We start from the raw sequence: 15,383 nt of genomic DNA on the forward strand, positions 1-15,383 counted from the left end.
GTTTACTGCAGGAGGACACAGAGGCATTTCTTTGCTATTAACGTAATGAACGGTATGTCAGTGTAGTTAGATAAATAATAGAAGAGGATAGGAAAGAAGCAATTCCCTTGCATCAAATTTTTAGGAGTACCCAATTATGTTTTATAAAAGAATGACAGCCACTGGGTGTATTTTCATTTCCTGTTTAACCTTGGAACTTTGAAAGATATATTTAAATCTAAGACATGTATCACCAAAGCATCCAAGTGTTCAAATCAACTGGGGTCAGATTCACGTTTTTTTCCAAGAGCATTGCAAATCCTTGAAGAGGGAGCAGGTGGCAGGGAAGTGACATGCTGAATTGCTTTATTAGCTCAGGGAGGTTTTCAACACCCCATGGCAACTCTGAGTATATGACGGAATGTCATAAAATGCTGTAAATAAATTTAGTTTCATTTATTTCACCTTAAAAAAAAGTGGACTGGGACAGATTACTATGTGCCAATTTGGGGAGGTAGGGGAGGTAGGGGAGGTGTGATAGTGGTTTTTCAGTTAATAAAATGCCTGGATGTTGAAACCTCTAGATGAGGGTCTCTCAAGATGGGGTTCAAGTTCATACACACTGGAATTTTCTGGAGTCCTTATTAAAATCGCAGAACCCCCTGGTGCAAGCCAGACCTACTCAATCAGAATTTGCAGGAGTGGGGCTTGGGAATCTTAATTTCAGTCAACTCTCAGGAGTTAATGCACACTGAAAATTTGAGGGCCCCTGCTTGAAGAGGTGGCCATCAATGAACTAGAAATAAAGGAGATGTGACAGTCACCTTGGGAAAGGACACAGGTGACTGGGGCCACTTACCTTGCCTCTGTCAAAGTTCTGGATGATGGCGAGGTGCAGGTGCTCCTTGCGCTGCCATTCCGTTTGCATGGGGTAGGTCAGGAACTCCCGGAGGGGCCGGTCAGACCATTCCAGCAGCTCATCATATAACAACAGCGTATATGCAGCCTCTGAAAGATAAGTGGGAAGGTGATGATCGAGACAGGACCCCAATGCAGCTGGTTCAGGACAAGCTGGATTAAGTACTTTTTTTCTGAATTTTACGATACTGAAGAACACATGTCCAGGACACATGCAACGGAAGGTGAATGAATGAGAAGCGCCCCGGGAGATGGAATTACCAGAGACTGTGTTTGATCTTTTGTTTCTCTTTGTCTTTCTCTCCTTCCCATCTATTTCCCCCACTACTGTTCATATGTACTGGCATAATAAAAATGTTTAAGGATAGCTCTGTAGCTGGTTCAAAATGTAGGGGAGACATGCTTTTGTTTGCTACATAGGTTCACTGGTAAATCCTTTGGCAGGGGACTATGGGTAGTTTCCATAGGGCATGCTTTGTTGTTGTTCAGTCACTCAGTCTTCTTCAACCCTTTGTGACCACATGGACTGCAGCACGCCAGGCTTCCCTGTCCTTCACTGTCTCCTGGAGTTTGCTCACACTCATGTTCATTGAGTCGGTGATGCCATCCAACCATCTCATTCTCTGTCACCCCCTTCTCCTGCCATCAATTTTTCCCAGCATCAGATTATTTTCCAGTGAGTCAGCTCTTCACATCAGGTGGCCAAAGTTCTGAAGCTTCAGCATCAGTCCTTCCAATGAATATTCAGGATTGATTTCCTTTAGGATTGACTGGTTTGATCTCCTTGCTGTCCAAGGGACTCTCAACAGTCTTCTCCAACTCCACACTTTAAAAACATCAGCTCTTCAATGCTCAGCCTTCTTCATGGTCCAACTCTTACTTCCATACATGACTACTGGAAAAACCATAGCTTTGACTATATGGATCTTTGTTGGCAAAAAAGGGCATGCTTAAGAGACAAAAAATGATAGCTCATTTCTCTTGGCTAATAAAAGGCTGAAAAATGTGAAAGTGATACAGCAAGTCCCCTATATACAAATGAGTTCTGTTCTGCGAGTGTGTTCTTAAGTGTAATTTGTTCATAAGTCCACAAAGTTAGCCTAGGTACCCAACAAACACAATCAGCTTTATAGTGCTGTACTGTTATAGGTTTATAATACTTTTCACACAAATAACACATTAAAAAAACACAAAAAATAAAGAAAACCCTTTAAAGTGCAGTACCTTGAAAGTACAGTAGTATGGTACAACAGCTGGCACACAGGGGGCTGGCATTGAGTGAACAGGCAAGAAGAGTTACTCACTGAAGAAGGTATAGGAGGTGGGAGATGGCAGAGCTGAAGGATCATCAGCAATAGGAGACAGAGGGCAAGTTGCCATTTCACTCACGCTGACATTGATGGAACACACGTTCAGATCTTTGAAAGTTCAGAACTTGAAAGTTCGTATGTAGGGGACTTATTGTTTATGTGTGGGGGGGTATCAGGGTACAGACAGAATATGGAAGGGGAAAAGCTAGAGAAGAGTTCAGAGAAGAAAAACTTTTAAAATCTATTAATAGCCAACAGAGAAAGGACCAGAAAGGGTAAAAGTATTGGGTAAGAGGAGTGTGCATGTGTGTGTGTGTGTGTGTGTGTGAGAGAGAGAACAAACTGTGTGGGCTGTGTACTCTGACACCCCCTCTGGCTGGCCCCACAAATCTTCAGTAATGGTTACTAAAGTCATGACATGTTTGGTGTAGGGGTGATTTCCTGGAGAAACATGTAAAGGGATGACATTCTATACACGTGTATAGAAATGGTGACCCACAGGCTTAAGCATGGTTGACAGGTAATGTATTTAGTAGGATACTTGCCATTCTGCAGGTCTCTTCTCTTCCTGAACCATAAATACGGCCAAATACATCAAGAATGGGAACCAGAATTCACTGTCCCTGATGAAAGACTATAATTTTTTTCACCTGACACTCTAACAGCCAACTTACTTACTAAACTGAATAAAATGATAAAACCCTTATGTTAGGTATCCATTTACCTACCATCCCCACACATGTCTGAAAAGACACAGTGGTAACTTTTAATACAATATCCATAAATGGTAATTCTTTTTCTTCACTTATTTGCTTTAAGGATAACTACACATAAGGCTCCTATGTGTACTGGAGCTCCTATGTGTACTGGAGCCTATGTGTACTGGAACTCACATGTTCCAGTACTGTGATCTGGCCATCTCAATGTATAAAATATAGTTGTGATGAGAAAGGCCTGGGTCACCATCACTATTCTCTTGTCTCTTAGGTTCTGGCTGTGTTTTCCTCTTTAATTACCTTTGGTGAGCTCAACCCAGTAACTTCAATGATTGCAGCAAAACTTTTCATCACCCACCAGCAGTCTCTTATTCCCCAGCATTCAGTGTGCGAGCTGTTACTAACATAAGTTTTCTTTAATGCAAGTGATCACATCACTCCCATGATTAAAACTAGTTAATGATTCTCAGTAACTATTAACAACAGAATGAATTTGGACTTCCTAAAGTGACACAGAAGCCTGCCCATGAGCTGGTCCCTCCACTCACATTTTCCCAATGTCCCCACTTATGACGGGTAAGGAGACTGCTACTGTGAGCCTGGTACTGTCTCCCTAAAAAGCCTCCAGCCCCTCGACCCCATCATCACTTTTGCTGAATGAAACATGATGCATCCTGATCCAGAGGCGGCTGCCTGTCAGGGACACAGGCGCCTTCCACTGCATGGACACAGGACAGGCCCTTTCCTGGGGTGAGATGGACAGAGTGAATGTCTGCTGGAGGCTGTCGATTAATCGGTGGATGTAGAAGCAGCCAAATCTGTCACGAAGTGGGTTGCCATGGAAGACTGCTTTGCAGGGGACAAGACAGACGATGATGATAACAAGATCATCAGAGCCGTACTGTATTTGAACAGCGTTCTCATTTTCCTTGAGGCCTCCTGAGATCACTTCCTAATCTTTAATTACCCACATACCCTTCTAATGCCAAGCATCTAAGAAAACCCCAAGGGCATCTTTGTTTTTCTGTCCACTCTTGCTCCTGTCACCTGAACAAACTAAGATTCCTCTCCCTTATCACACCAACCGACACCTGGGGTCCTTCACAGCCTGTTCCTTCAAGCCTTTAGCTGCTGAATAATTCCTATTTTCTTTTAATGACACAGCTCCAGAATGATCATCTTTGCCTCTCAGATTTCTCTTGTATCTCCCTGAGCTTTCAAAAAATATCCTTGAGACTAACCATGACACAGTGTAAAGGTGGAATAGTGAGTGGGGAGGCCAGAGGGAACCCCTTCCCACATCTCAGCTGCCCACAGGGAGGGACCGAAAAGGCGATGAAGGTGAAATTTACACAGAGAGAAAGTAGAGTGGTGGTGCCAGAGATGAGGGGAGGGGAAAATGGGAATGTTTAATGTGTACAGGGTTTCAGATTGGGTGGATGAGAAGGTTCTGGAGACAGATGGTGGTGATGGTGGCCCAACAACATGGATGCACTTAATGGCCACTGAAGTGCACACTGAAAAATGGGTAAGATGGCAAATTTTATGTTATGTACCTTTTGCGACAATAAATAAAAAGAAAAAAGTGGGGACTAATGAAGTGTTTCTAATCTGTAAACTGCTGTTCAAGTAACGTTTGCTCTGGGAAGGTCCAAGGGATGGCGGGAAGGTCGGGTGTGGGTGAGCTGCCCCTGAGAAGGGCGGGAAAAGAAGTAACCACTGGCGGGCTTTTTTGTTCAGTTCTTCTGTGTATTCTTGCCACCTTAATCTCTTCTGCTTCTGTTAGGTCCTTGCTGTTTCTGTCATTTACTGTATACATCTTTGCATGAAATGTTCCCTTGGTATCTCCAATATTCTTCAGGAAATCTCTAGTCTTTCCCATTTTATTGTTTTCCTCTATTTCTTTGCATTGTTCACTTAAGAAGGTTTTCTTATCTCTCCTTGCTATTCCCTGGATCTCTGCATGGCAGAAAGCAAAGAGAAACTAAAGAGCCTGTTGATGAAGGTGAAAGAGAGGGAAAAGGCTGGCTTAAAACTCAACATTCAAAAAACTAAGATCAAAGCATCTGGTCCCGTCACTTCATGGTACAGAGATGGGGAAAAAGTGGAAACAGTGGCAGATTTTATGTTCTTGGGCTCCAAAATCACTGCAGATGGAGACTGTAGCCATGAAACTAAAACATGCTTGCTCCTTGGATGAAAAGCTATGACATCCAAGACATCCAAAACCTAGACAGTGTGTTAAAAAGCAGAGACATCACTTTGCTGACAAGGGTCCGTTTAGTCAAAGCTATGGTTTTTCCAGTAGTCATGTATGGAGGTGACAGTTGGACCATACAGAAGGCTGAGTATCAAAGAACCGATGCTTTCAAACTGTGGTGCTGGAGAAGACTCTTGTGAGTCCCTTGGACAGCAAGGAGATCAAACCAGTCAATCCTAAAGGAAATCAGCCCTGAATATTCACTGGAAGGACTGATGCTGAAACTGAAGCTTCAATACTTTGGCCATCAGATGTGAAGAGGTGACTCACTGGGAAAGAACCTGGTGCTGGGAAAGATTGATGGCAAGAGGAGAAGGGGGTGGACAGACGATGAGATAGTTGGATGGCATCATCAACTCAATGGACATGAATTTTGAGCAAACTCCAGGAAACAATGAAACATAGGGAAGCCTGGCGTGCTTCAGTCCATGGGGTCACAAAGAGTCAGACATGACTTAGTGAATGAACAACAACTGGCAGGCCAGCAGAGCAAGCTGACAGATGACCGAAGGGTGATGTGGGGAGGCGTGAAAACAAGTTACACCTGGAACAGAATTTGATTCCGGAAGATAAAGATGTATATCAGGGGTAAACGGTGTGTGTGAAGGAAACTGCAGAAAATTTTCATTAAAGGAAACGTATGCCTCTGAGGCGTCAGCAACAGACTACTGAGGTTTCTGGAACACATCAGCATATCGAAGATGTTTTATTACAATATGTTGCATGTTTATTCCTATGTATCTTTAGAAGACTGTATTGCATACTGAAAAGAGAAAGATGACTCACATCCAAAATTATGAACAATGTTTTTAAAAGTGTTTACAATTTTGAACAAAAGGCCATCATCACATAATTAAATATATGGGCCATCTCATTCCATCATTTTGAGAATTGTACAGGGAAGGTATCAATATGCAGAAAGAAGTAACACAGGATAAATGTGGAGATGAATCGTGCAATGGAGGGCATTGTCACAGAGGGCTGGAAAGGATTAAGCCACAAGAAACAAATCCTGTAAAGACAGAAGTTTTTCCATCAATTCCACTTTCTCCAAGGACCCACAAAAATGAGGACAGAGGAGAAATGAGTAAAATGTTATATGGGAGAAGAACTTATTTCTTATGACTTTGGGGAACATAAAAACTTCAAGCTTAGTAAACAAATTCAAGAAAACAAGATTTACACATTTTCAAAATATAAGGTGACAGATTTGGAGTTTCAGAACACCAAAATATATCTGTTACATATCTGCAAGAGCTTGTCCTCACTTCCCTCTCTCATTTCTTCTTCTTTTTTTTTTCTTAAATGGGCTTCAAAATAAAGCACGTCTACTAGATTGTTTTCACAGATTAAAAAAACCAGGTTCACCATTTTTCTAATATTAGCTACAAACTACTTTCAAATGACTACTTAAACTTCTAGACAACAAAGTCAGCTAAAAAAATCTTAGTTTATTTAATCAAAACTATCAGGACATCTGTGTGAAGAGATACCGGGGCTTCCTTGGTGATTAAGGAATTAACAATATTAAAGGAGAAAAATCTGCTCTTGGGGTGTTAAAATCTGAATGCATTCTTAGTAATGCATTTATTTAAATCTCACTAGGCACTAATCTAAGAACTGAGAAGACTAAGAAGAAAATATCATCTCTGTCCTCAAGGAATTTACCTTCAACTAAAGATCTCTCAACCTACCTACCTCCCTACTTATCAACACACACACACACACACACTTGTTATATAACTATGAATAAAATGATATGATAAGTACTTGAATGGAAATCTGAAAAAACTGCAATGGGAAAAGAGTAGAAAACATTAATTCAGCCCAAAGCTGGGGGTGCGAGTTGGTGAGGGAGAGAGAAGGAAGATAAAGACTTCATGGAAAAGATGATACAGGAGCTGGCTCTGAAGGATAAGAAGAAGGAACACAGTATTAGAGGTAAACAAGAATACATTAGGCTGAATGGACAAGTGTTGTTTCAATTATGATGGGCCTTGAATAAAGACTTTGAGCTTTACTTTGCAGAAGACATGAATTGACAAAGTTACATCTAGAGAAGGGGGTGACAAAGTTTTCTCAAAGGATCAGACAGTCAATAATTTAGGCTTATAGGACATACAGTCTTTGTTGCAACTACTCAACTATGCCATTTGAGTGCTATAGCAACCATATACAATATGTAATTAAGTGGGTGTGGCTGGAGTTTTAATAAAACATTCTTTAAAAAATCAAATGACAGGGCTGCAGGTTGAAGTTTACTGATCCCTGCTCTAGTGAATAACTCAGGATAGTTAAGAAGCAGTCCAAGAGAGAGACGATGAAGGCCTGATTGAGGCAGTGAAACTGGAAACAATAAGAGAGGATATGGCTTTTATTTTTAGGAAGCAGAACCAATAGCACCTCATGAATGAGAGGTATCAAAGATATCATAAAGGTCTCCAGTCTGAGTCAAGAACTGGGAACTTTTAACTTTTAAGCGGTGCTCTTAGCTGATATAGTGGAACCGTAGCTAGAGGCATGCTTAAATCCTGGGAACATGAGCATCACTTCAGAAAGTGTTCCTTTACTCTTTCAAAGCTGGGGGAGGAACCAAGATTCAGGAGTTCCTTGGAAGAACAGTGTGCCAAAAGACTAAGATTTGTAATTTCTAAATCCAATTAAAGGGTTCTCATTCTGGTTAAGATGTAGTATGCACATTTTAGTGTATTTTTCTCACTGATTCACCTAAAAACCCAAGACAGAATATATAAAGCAACTATTGGAGAATTCTGAAAAGTAAATGAGAAGGCAGACAGAACAGGAGAATCAGTACTTAAAGGAGGATGACAGAGTGGTGAGCTCCTTGTTTTTACTTTTTTGCCTTTTGTATCTCCAGGCTTAGCCTTCCCTGTTTCCTGTAACTTCGAATGGAAAACAGACAGAAAAAGCTCCTTTAGTCAGAGAACTGGGAGAAGGACCCTCTGTGGGAGTCCTTTCTATTCTTCTGGTCCACTCTGAGTCCCAGGAACAAAGCTGCAAACCCACACTGTGGCATCAGGGGCAGTCACAGTGGCAGCAGTAGTGGCTTCCACTTTTCCTATTTTCTTTCACTGCTTTCTGTCTACCAGGGAGGCTGACTATACATAGTAGATCATAGTGTGGAGGATCAAGTCTTGGCTCTGAGTACTCGGGCTCTGATTAAGCAAGAGTATCAGGAAAACGAGCCCTTGGGAGATGGTAAGACTGAGAAAGATCAGAGAGAACAAGGAGATGGAGAAAGGAATTTTTAAATTATGTGCATGTCTTCCTGGGCTCACCCTTAAGCTGTACATGTATAGAATGAATCAGAATCAACATAACAAAGATTCTGATAAATGAACTACGGTATAGATAACTGTCCATGTCCCAGGCTCTCCCCAGGTGGCACACAAGCAGGAAAGACCACAAAAATGCAGCAAAGGCTTTGAAAACTAAACTGACCTTCAAAAGGTAACTCAGGACTTTAGGTCTGAACTTAGCTGGATTGATTTTTTGAATATTTTAAGAAAACCCAGAATCTCACAATATGCAAAATGTCTGGGATACAATCCAAAATTACTTGACATTCAGAGAACCAGGAACACTAAATAAATCTCAAAGGGAAAAAGCAATTAACAGATGCCAACTCTAAGATGATTCAGTTTTTGAAATTATAGGCAAATACTATGAAACAGCTATTATAACCATGTTACTTGAAGTAAAAGTGAACACTCGTGAAATGAGGAGAAAATACAAATTTTTGCAAAACCACTGAAGCTATTAAAAATAGCTAAATAAACTTAGAAAAATAATAAAAAATTAAAAAAATTAAAACTTCACTGGAAGGCCTCAGTAGTTGAATGGAAATAATAAAGAGCCAATGGACTTGAAAATGGATAAATGGAAATTATCCAATCTGAAAAACAGAAAGAATAAAAAAATTGAAACAAAAAACCCCAAAACAGCACCCCAGGAAATTACAGAACAATACCAAATGGTCTAACATCCATAAAACTGGAGTCCCAAAACAGAGAATCAGTGCAGAAAATATATTTGAATAAATAATGCCTGAAAGTTTTCCAAATTTGGTGAAAGAAATGTTGAGAGATCCAAGAGGCTCAGCAAACCCAACCAGGATAGATTAAAAAAAAAAAAAAACCAAACCATGCCGATATATATACCATAATTGAAGTGCTGAAAACCAAAGACAAAGTCTTAACGGCAACCAGAGAAAATTACACATTACATACAGGGAACAATTTAAATGACTACAGCTCTCACCAAAAACAATGGAGGCCAGAAGAAAATAAAAGTTTTAAAGTACTGATACGAAGACACTGTCCAACTGTACCCAGCAAACATTTCCTTCAGGGATGAAGGTAAAATAAAGATGAAGGACAACTAAGAGTTCTTCACTACTAGATATGTAAGGTTTAAAAATAAAATAAAGTTAATTTAAAAAAAATAAAAGAAATACTGTAACAAGTTCTGGAGGTTGAATGAAAATGTTAACAGAGGAAAACTGAGAATTTCATGAGTGAACAAAGAGCAACAGGAATGGTAAATATCTGAGTAAATATAATAGATAATTTTTATCCTCTTAAATTCTTTAAAATAGGTATGACTTAAAAATTATGACATTACCTGATGGAATTTTTCAATGTACATACATATATGCTTATGACTATTACAATGTACAGTGGGGAGGTTGTAAAGTTCCTATATTTAACTTGAAGTGGTGAAATACTAACTCTAAATAGACTGTGAAAATCTAGGTGTGTATTTTATAAACCATTCAAAAACCAATCCCAAAACCAACCCCTAAAAAACTATGCAGAGATATAGTAAAGAAAAAACAACATATATATTCCAGTTCTAAATTCCAATTTTAAAAGGAGAAATGGTTGAGTCTTCAGCTCTAGTTTAAAAAACAGAGGAATTATTATGTTTAATATAACAGTGACCAGCCCACTTCCCCCAACCCAAGTCAAAAGACACAATTACCTGTGAAATTCTGTGCTTTGACGTGCAGATCATAGAGTTTGTGGATGTAGCGTATATACATCTCTTCCTTGTTCAGTTCAGTCTTATAGAAGTTCTAAAAGACAAAAAAGAGTACAACTATGGATAACTTCTCAATGGTTAGGCTGGCAGGTATGTACCCTTTACTCTGCTTGAAGTTTCATGTCTTGAACCAAGAAAATAGACAAATTTTTCTATATAAATGTCTCACAAAATTAAGTAAGGGACACAGTCATATATATATACATTTTTTTTGACATTTCTTTCCTTTTATTTTATTTTGGCTGTGCCACATGGCATGTGGAATCTTAGTCCCCTGACTAAGGATAGAACCCACACTCCCTGCATTGTTAGGGCAGTCTCAACCTTTGGACTGCCAGTCAAGGGCAAAACACAGTGATATATCTTTAATTCAACACTGTCTGTATTAAAAATTACCCATCAACAACTAGATAGGCTGGTAACTCCTGGGGGTATGTTATTACCCCTGATTCACATTTCTTTTGTTACTGTCTATCGTTTTTTGGTTAAGTTTAACTGCCAATGAACTAGTCTAAAAATTCAACTAAAATATTAAAAAGATGTAAGATATTAACCTATTTATTACATTTGATCACTGATAGTCAAAGGATAATTTCTTTCATCTTAAAATTATTTTATGGTGAATTAAAGGTTTCCAGTTTACAACTACAACATAAAGGGATTTGTAAGAGATTTTATTTCAAATTATTGTTACAAGGGTACGCTTACTGAAAATATTTGGTTTATGAAAACAAAGTATCTGGATCTTATTTAAACTTCTCTAAAATGTTTTAACATTCATCATCAAAAACTCAACTTTGACTTAACTGAACACATTATGTTGTCATTTTAAATGTTTACTTTACAAGCCTCCACATCTATTTCTTTATCATATTAGAAAGTATGTTAGTCCTCACTGAACTTAGTAAACATAGGAGTAAAAGTGTAAGAAGTTGGATTCCAGCAAAAGCGTGATGCTGTGAGGCTCTGTATAAGGCTCTTTCAGAGAGCAGATCACTGCAGATATTATGAAATCTCTGCTTACAGCCATCTGAACTACTATCATTACTATTGCTATTATTTTGACAGATGCTACTTGGTGTGTAGAATGAAAAATGAATAGTGATGGGGAGACAAATCTGTTGACTTGAAGGAGTAACAGGGAAAGGCCAGGAATTTTAAACATTTTTAAAGTTGATTAGCTAGAGAGGGCTTCGGTTACGGACCAAACTAGCCAGTGTGGCTGCTTAACTGTACTTGGGCATGAAGCCTGAGGGTCTCCTGTCAATGCACTTTGTGGCCACTACCTAATAGTATCCATTCTTCAATATGAGGACTCATCTAACTTCAAGAAGCTGACATGTAGTTGAACGCGTTATAAAAAAATATTTCCTCCAATTTATACCATTATCCTTCCCCTTTCCTCTGGTGTCCTATATACCTTGGGTGGCACTAATCTTGAGTGGCTTCCCAGGTGGCACTAACGGTAAAGAACCCACCTGCCAATGCAGGAGACATAATAGACCTGGGTTCAGTTCTTGGGTTGGAAAGATCTCCAAGAAGAGGGCACAGCACCCTACTCCAGTATTCTTGCCTGGAGAATCCCATGGACAGAGGAGTTGGTAGGCTACAGTGTCCTATAGATCTTAGCATTCTTTAAAAAGCTAGTAAACAATGCTCTTCACATCTCTCTTATTATAATCAAAATAATTTTAATCAGCAAGAATTATTGTACCATAAACATAAATCTAACCACTCAATAGCAGACCTTTACATTATTAAGCAATGTTTTTTTTCCAATAGCTTTCTGGTAAGAAGCAAATTTCTTTGGGAACAAAATAAGTGATCATTCTGTAAATGAATAATAGGTCTTTAAAAAAAAAAAAGAAAGAAAGAAAAAATCTCTCAGTGAGCAGATGAGTCGCTTTCATGTATGTCTGGCAAAACTAGTGACAGAGAGAACAAAACAATAATTAATTTCCTAGTTTTAGTCATGTCAAAGATTACACATTTTACCAGTCTAATACTACCGTTTAACTCAGAGCTTGTAGAGAAAGTCAGAGTTCCTCTGAAGACATTCTGGAATTGATCTTTCCAAAGAGTTAAGAAAAATCTCCAGGAGGAAGTGAGTGATTAAAGAGAAGCATATTGCAGCTAGAAAACATCAAAAAACTTTCCATATGGAGTATAAGCTAAAAAGATTAGCTTCAGAGTTATATATTCGGTCCTTTAATAATAAGTATTCCTGTGCTAGTTGAAATTAAAGCAGTGTTCAAAGTGTTAGCATTTCCTATAAGGACTATTCTTGGTCAGGGCAAAACTAACAAGCTAGATTCTTTGTCTCATGTGAACACTGATGGGGGCCACTGATTTTATTGTCTCTGGCTTACTCCTACTGGGAAACTAGAGTAAACACATTTAGGTCAGAGTATTCAGTCTTTCATCTGAGGAAATTATATCTTCTGTTTATACCAGTTGAGGAAATGGACCCAGAGTCTACATTTAAGAGTGTACCTCTCAAGGTCACAGAGGGCGCTGTGAAAGCAGATGGAGACAATGGAAGATGAGTCCTTCAGGAAAAGGTAAAGGCTTTCCTTTAAGGTTATTTATGAGATTTCAGGCTTGGAGCTGGGGGAGAGCCAGGATTAAGGAGACAGACTGAGAAAACCTGAAGATGATAGAGCACTTGGCTTTTTTCCTCAAATATTGACGTACAAGCAGAGACATGGAAGGAGATCAGGCTGAGGACCTTGACCATGGCCAAAGGCTGGCAAACAGTGGGGAAAGCACAGAAAGGAAATTTAGAAGTGGGAATGACTGTGCTCAAGGTTAGACATTAAGTGCTAAGGGGAGAGGTAATGGGCTGACCCCGTGAGCTTAGCCTGACAGCCTGCAGGTTACTATTGGGTCTGATGATAAAAATTATGGAAGAAACTGCATAAAAAAAATTATGGAAGAAACTGCTTAAAAAAATTATGGGAGAAACAAGCTTGGCCTGATAGCCTGCAGGTTACTATTGGATCTGATGATAAAAATTATAATTTTTTATAATTTTAAAAATTATAAGAGAAACTGCATAACAAGAGGTGGCCTGACAAAAGATGCTCAGGTCTCACTATTTTTAGCAACTGGTATCAGAGGTGGAATGTAACAATTAAATGCAAAAATGAGGAGGAAGTGGTAGGTATGGTTAAAAAAAAGGATAAAGTCATATACTCAGAGATGAACAGTATAGCGAGAAAAGAAATTAAGGAAAAAGATAGTCCTAAGAAAGTAAAAATTCTGAGCTCTGAAGAGGGACTGTGAGGGGGAATAAACAAAACAAACAAACCAAATCTGTTATCAATGAGCTAAGACAAGACAGAATCAGGTTGGGGAAAAAACAAAATTTTAAGGTGCAGGCAAATAGAGAACAAAAAGGCATGGATATAAGAGACTTGTGGATCAGAGTAAGAATTAGAATTGATTGTGCAAATACTTAGGATAGATGATGAGGTGTTATCTATTCTGCAAAATAAGAAAAAGGAACCATGATATACACAAATTTAGAACCAGAAGCAGTCACAGAGTATTCTTGTATTTTAAATGTGATCAATGTAAATTATTAAAAGCATCAATTTATCCTACACCAAAATTTGAAAAAGGAATGTAAATGTATAGTCCTTCTTTTGCTCTGTAGTGAGAATACCATTCTATTTGATAATTAGTTATGAGAACTTTCAGGGTAAACTTTGTGTTCCCAGAACTGTTCTGCTATAGCCTATTATCCTTACGATATTGATTTTTGTTTTCCAAAATTTCTTGTTTGGATGAGAAACTATATGGTTATCCCAGTTATAGTCCAAATCTTAACCACAGATGGCTTTAATTTGCAAAGAAGCTACAGAGTGAAAATATGTGCGTTAAACAGGAAACTGTCATTTGTTCAGAAAGGAACATTAATATTTATTAAAATCTAGAATAAATATAAGCAGGGTAGAAAGGAACTGTTTACACAGAATTGAAAAGACCTTTTTCCAGGGACATTATCTTTTTTTCCTAGGAGAGCAACAAAGGACTTCAGGGCAGAAAAACAATACAACAGGGAGAAGCTGGCATCACCATGGGATCTTACAGTGGGTACTTTCTGCAACACTCGGGAGCTGAGAATTCTCTAGCATTTAATTCAAACTAAAGCAAAGAACACTTCTAAACTCTTCTAAGAAACACTCAGATACAGACACACTGCAGCAGAAAAACAAACAAAACATAGTATTTCTGAGAAAAAGCAAACATTAGAATGCAAGGAGGAAAAGGGAAATCATTGACTAACCAGGAGGCTCACGGTGCACCCAATCTTTTTGCCATCTACCTCGCCCATTTTCATGCAGTCCCTAAAAACAAGAAGAAAGAGTCAGAACTCAGAACTTCCTTCCTAAGGGCAAACACAGTTTGTTCTTTTAGGGGAAAAAAAGAAACTGTCAGAGACTAGAGGCTATTTGCAAGTTGCTTTGGATCAACGAGGCCAGAGCCCCAACAGGCTTGGGTTGAGGGGGCTGGTCAGACCCTCCCTGAGCACCAACGTGGCTGTAGATTTCACTTCCAGGTGGGCTGTGCCCTCTCTCAATAGAGAGGGGGTAAGGAAGAGGAGTTATGGTGTAAAAGTAAACAGTAAAAGTAACAGTAAAAGGTGTATCATAACACACCTTTTACTGGGCTGAAAAGGAGCCGGTAAGCCTGGCCATCAGCAGTAACAATGAGGCTTTTTTTCTTAAAATACCATGCATTTAAGTGGGATGACCTGCTTCAACAGCTTAGATCACTTCAAAATCAAAAAATCATGTCTCTGAAAGGTAACGGTGTGAGTTTCATTCCCTCTCTCCTTCTATAAGAAAGCAGCATGGTTATACAATTCTGTTACACTACCGTCACACTAAGATGAATAGGTAGGTCTATTGGTTCTAATGGGTGAGTTTCAAAAACAGGAACAAAAGATTTCTTTAATAACAGGACTCTCTCAATTTATTAAAACTTGAAAAGAACTGCTGAAGAACCCAGAACAAAACATTAAAAAACAAACAAACAAACAAAAAAACAAAGAAGAAACTGAGCTAGCTAGTTAAAAGTCCGCTATTTTACTGCACAAGGTTCCATGGTCTGATTATCAGTTCTTTGAGT

General features: G+C 38.9%; 1 protein-coding gene across 2 annotated transcripts in view; it reads right to left on the reverse strand.

The window, feature by feature from the left end:
* The window catches only part of DOCK4 (dedicator of cytokinesis 4), a 479,395-nt gene that overhangs the window by 49,345 nt on the left and 414,667 nt on the right, over window positions 1-15,383 (reverse strand). For both annotated transcript variants that reach the window (XM_070369554.1, XM_070369552.1), the window contains exons 34-36: window positions 14,539-14,599; window positions 10,188-10,281; window positions 839-987 (exon numbers count right to left, since the gene is read on the reverse strand). In XM_070369554.1, coding sequence (XP_070225655.1) covers window positions 839-987; window positions 10,188-10,281; window positions 14,539-14,599 — 304 coding nt within the window. The remainder of the gene's footprint in view (window positions 1-838; window positions 988-10,187; window positions 10,282-14,538; window positions 14,600-15,383) is intronic.

This window comes from Bos mutus, chromosome 4, assembly GCF_027580195.1.
Source record: "Bos mutus isolate GX-2022 chromosome 4, NWIPB_WYAK_1.1, whole genome shotgun sequence".
In the NCBI taxonomy this organism is placed as follows: domain Eukaryota; kingdom Metazoa; phylum Chordata; class Mammalia; order Artiodactyla; family Bovidae; genus Bos; species Bos mutus.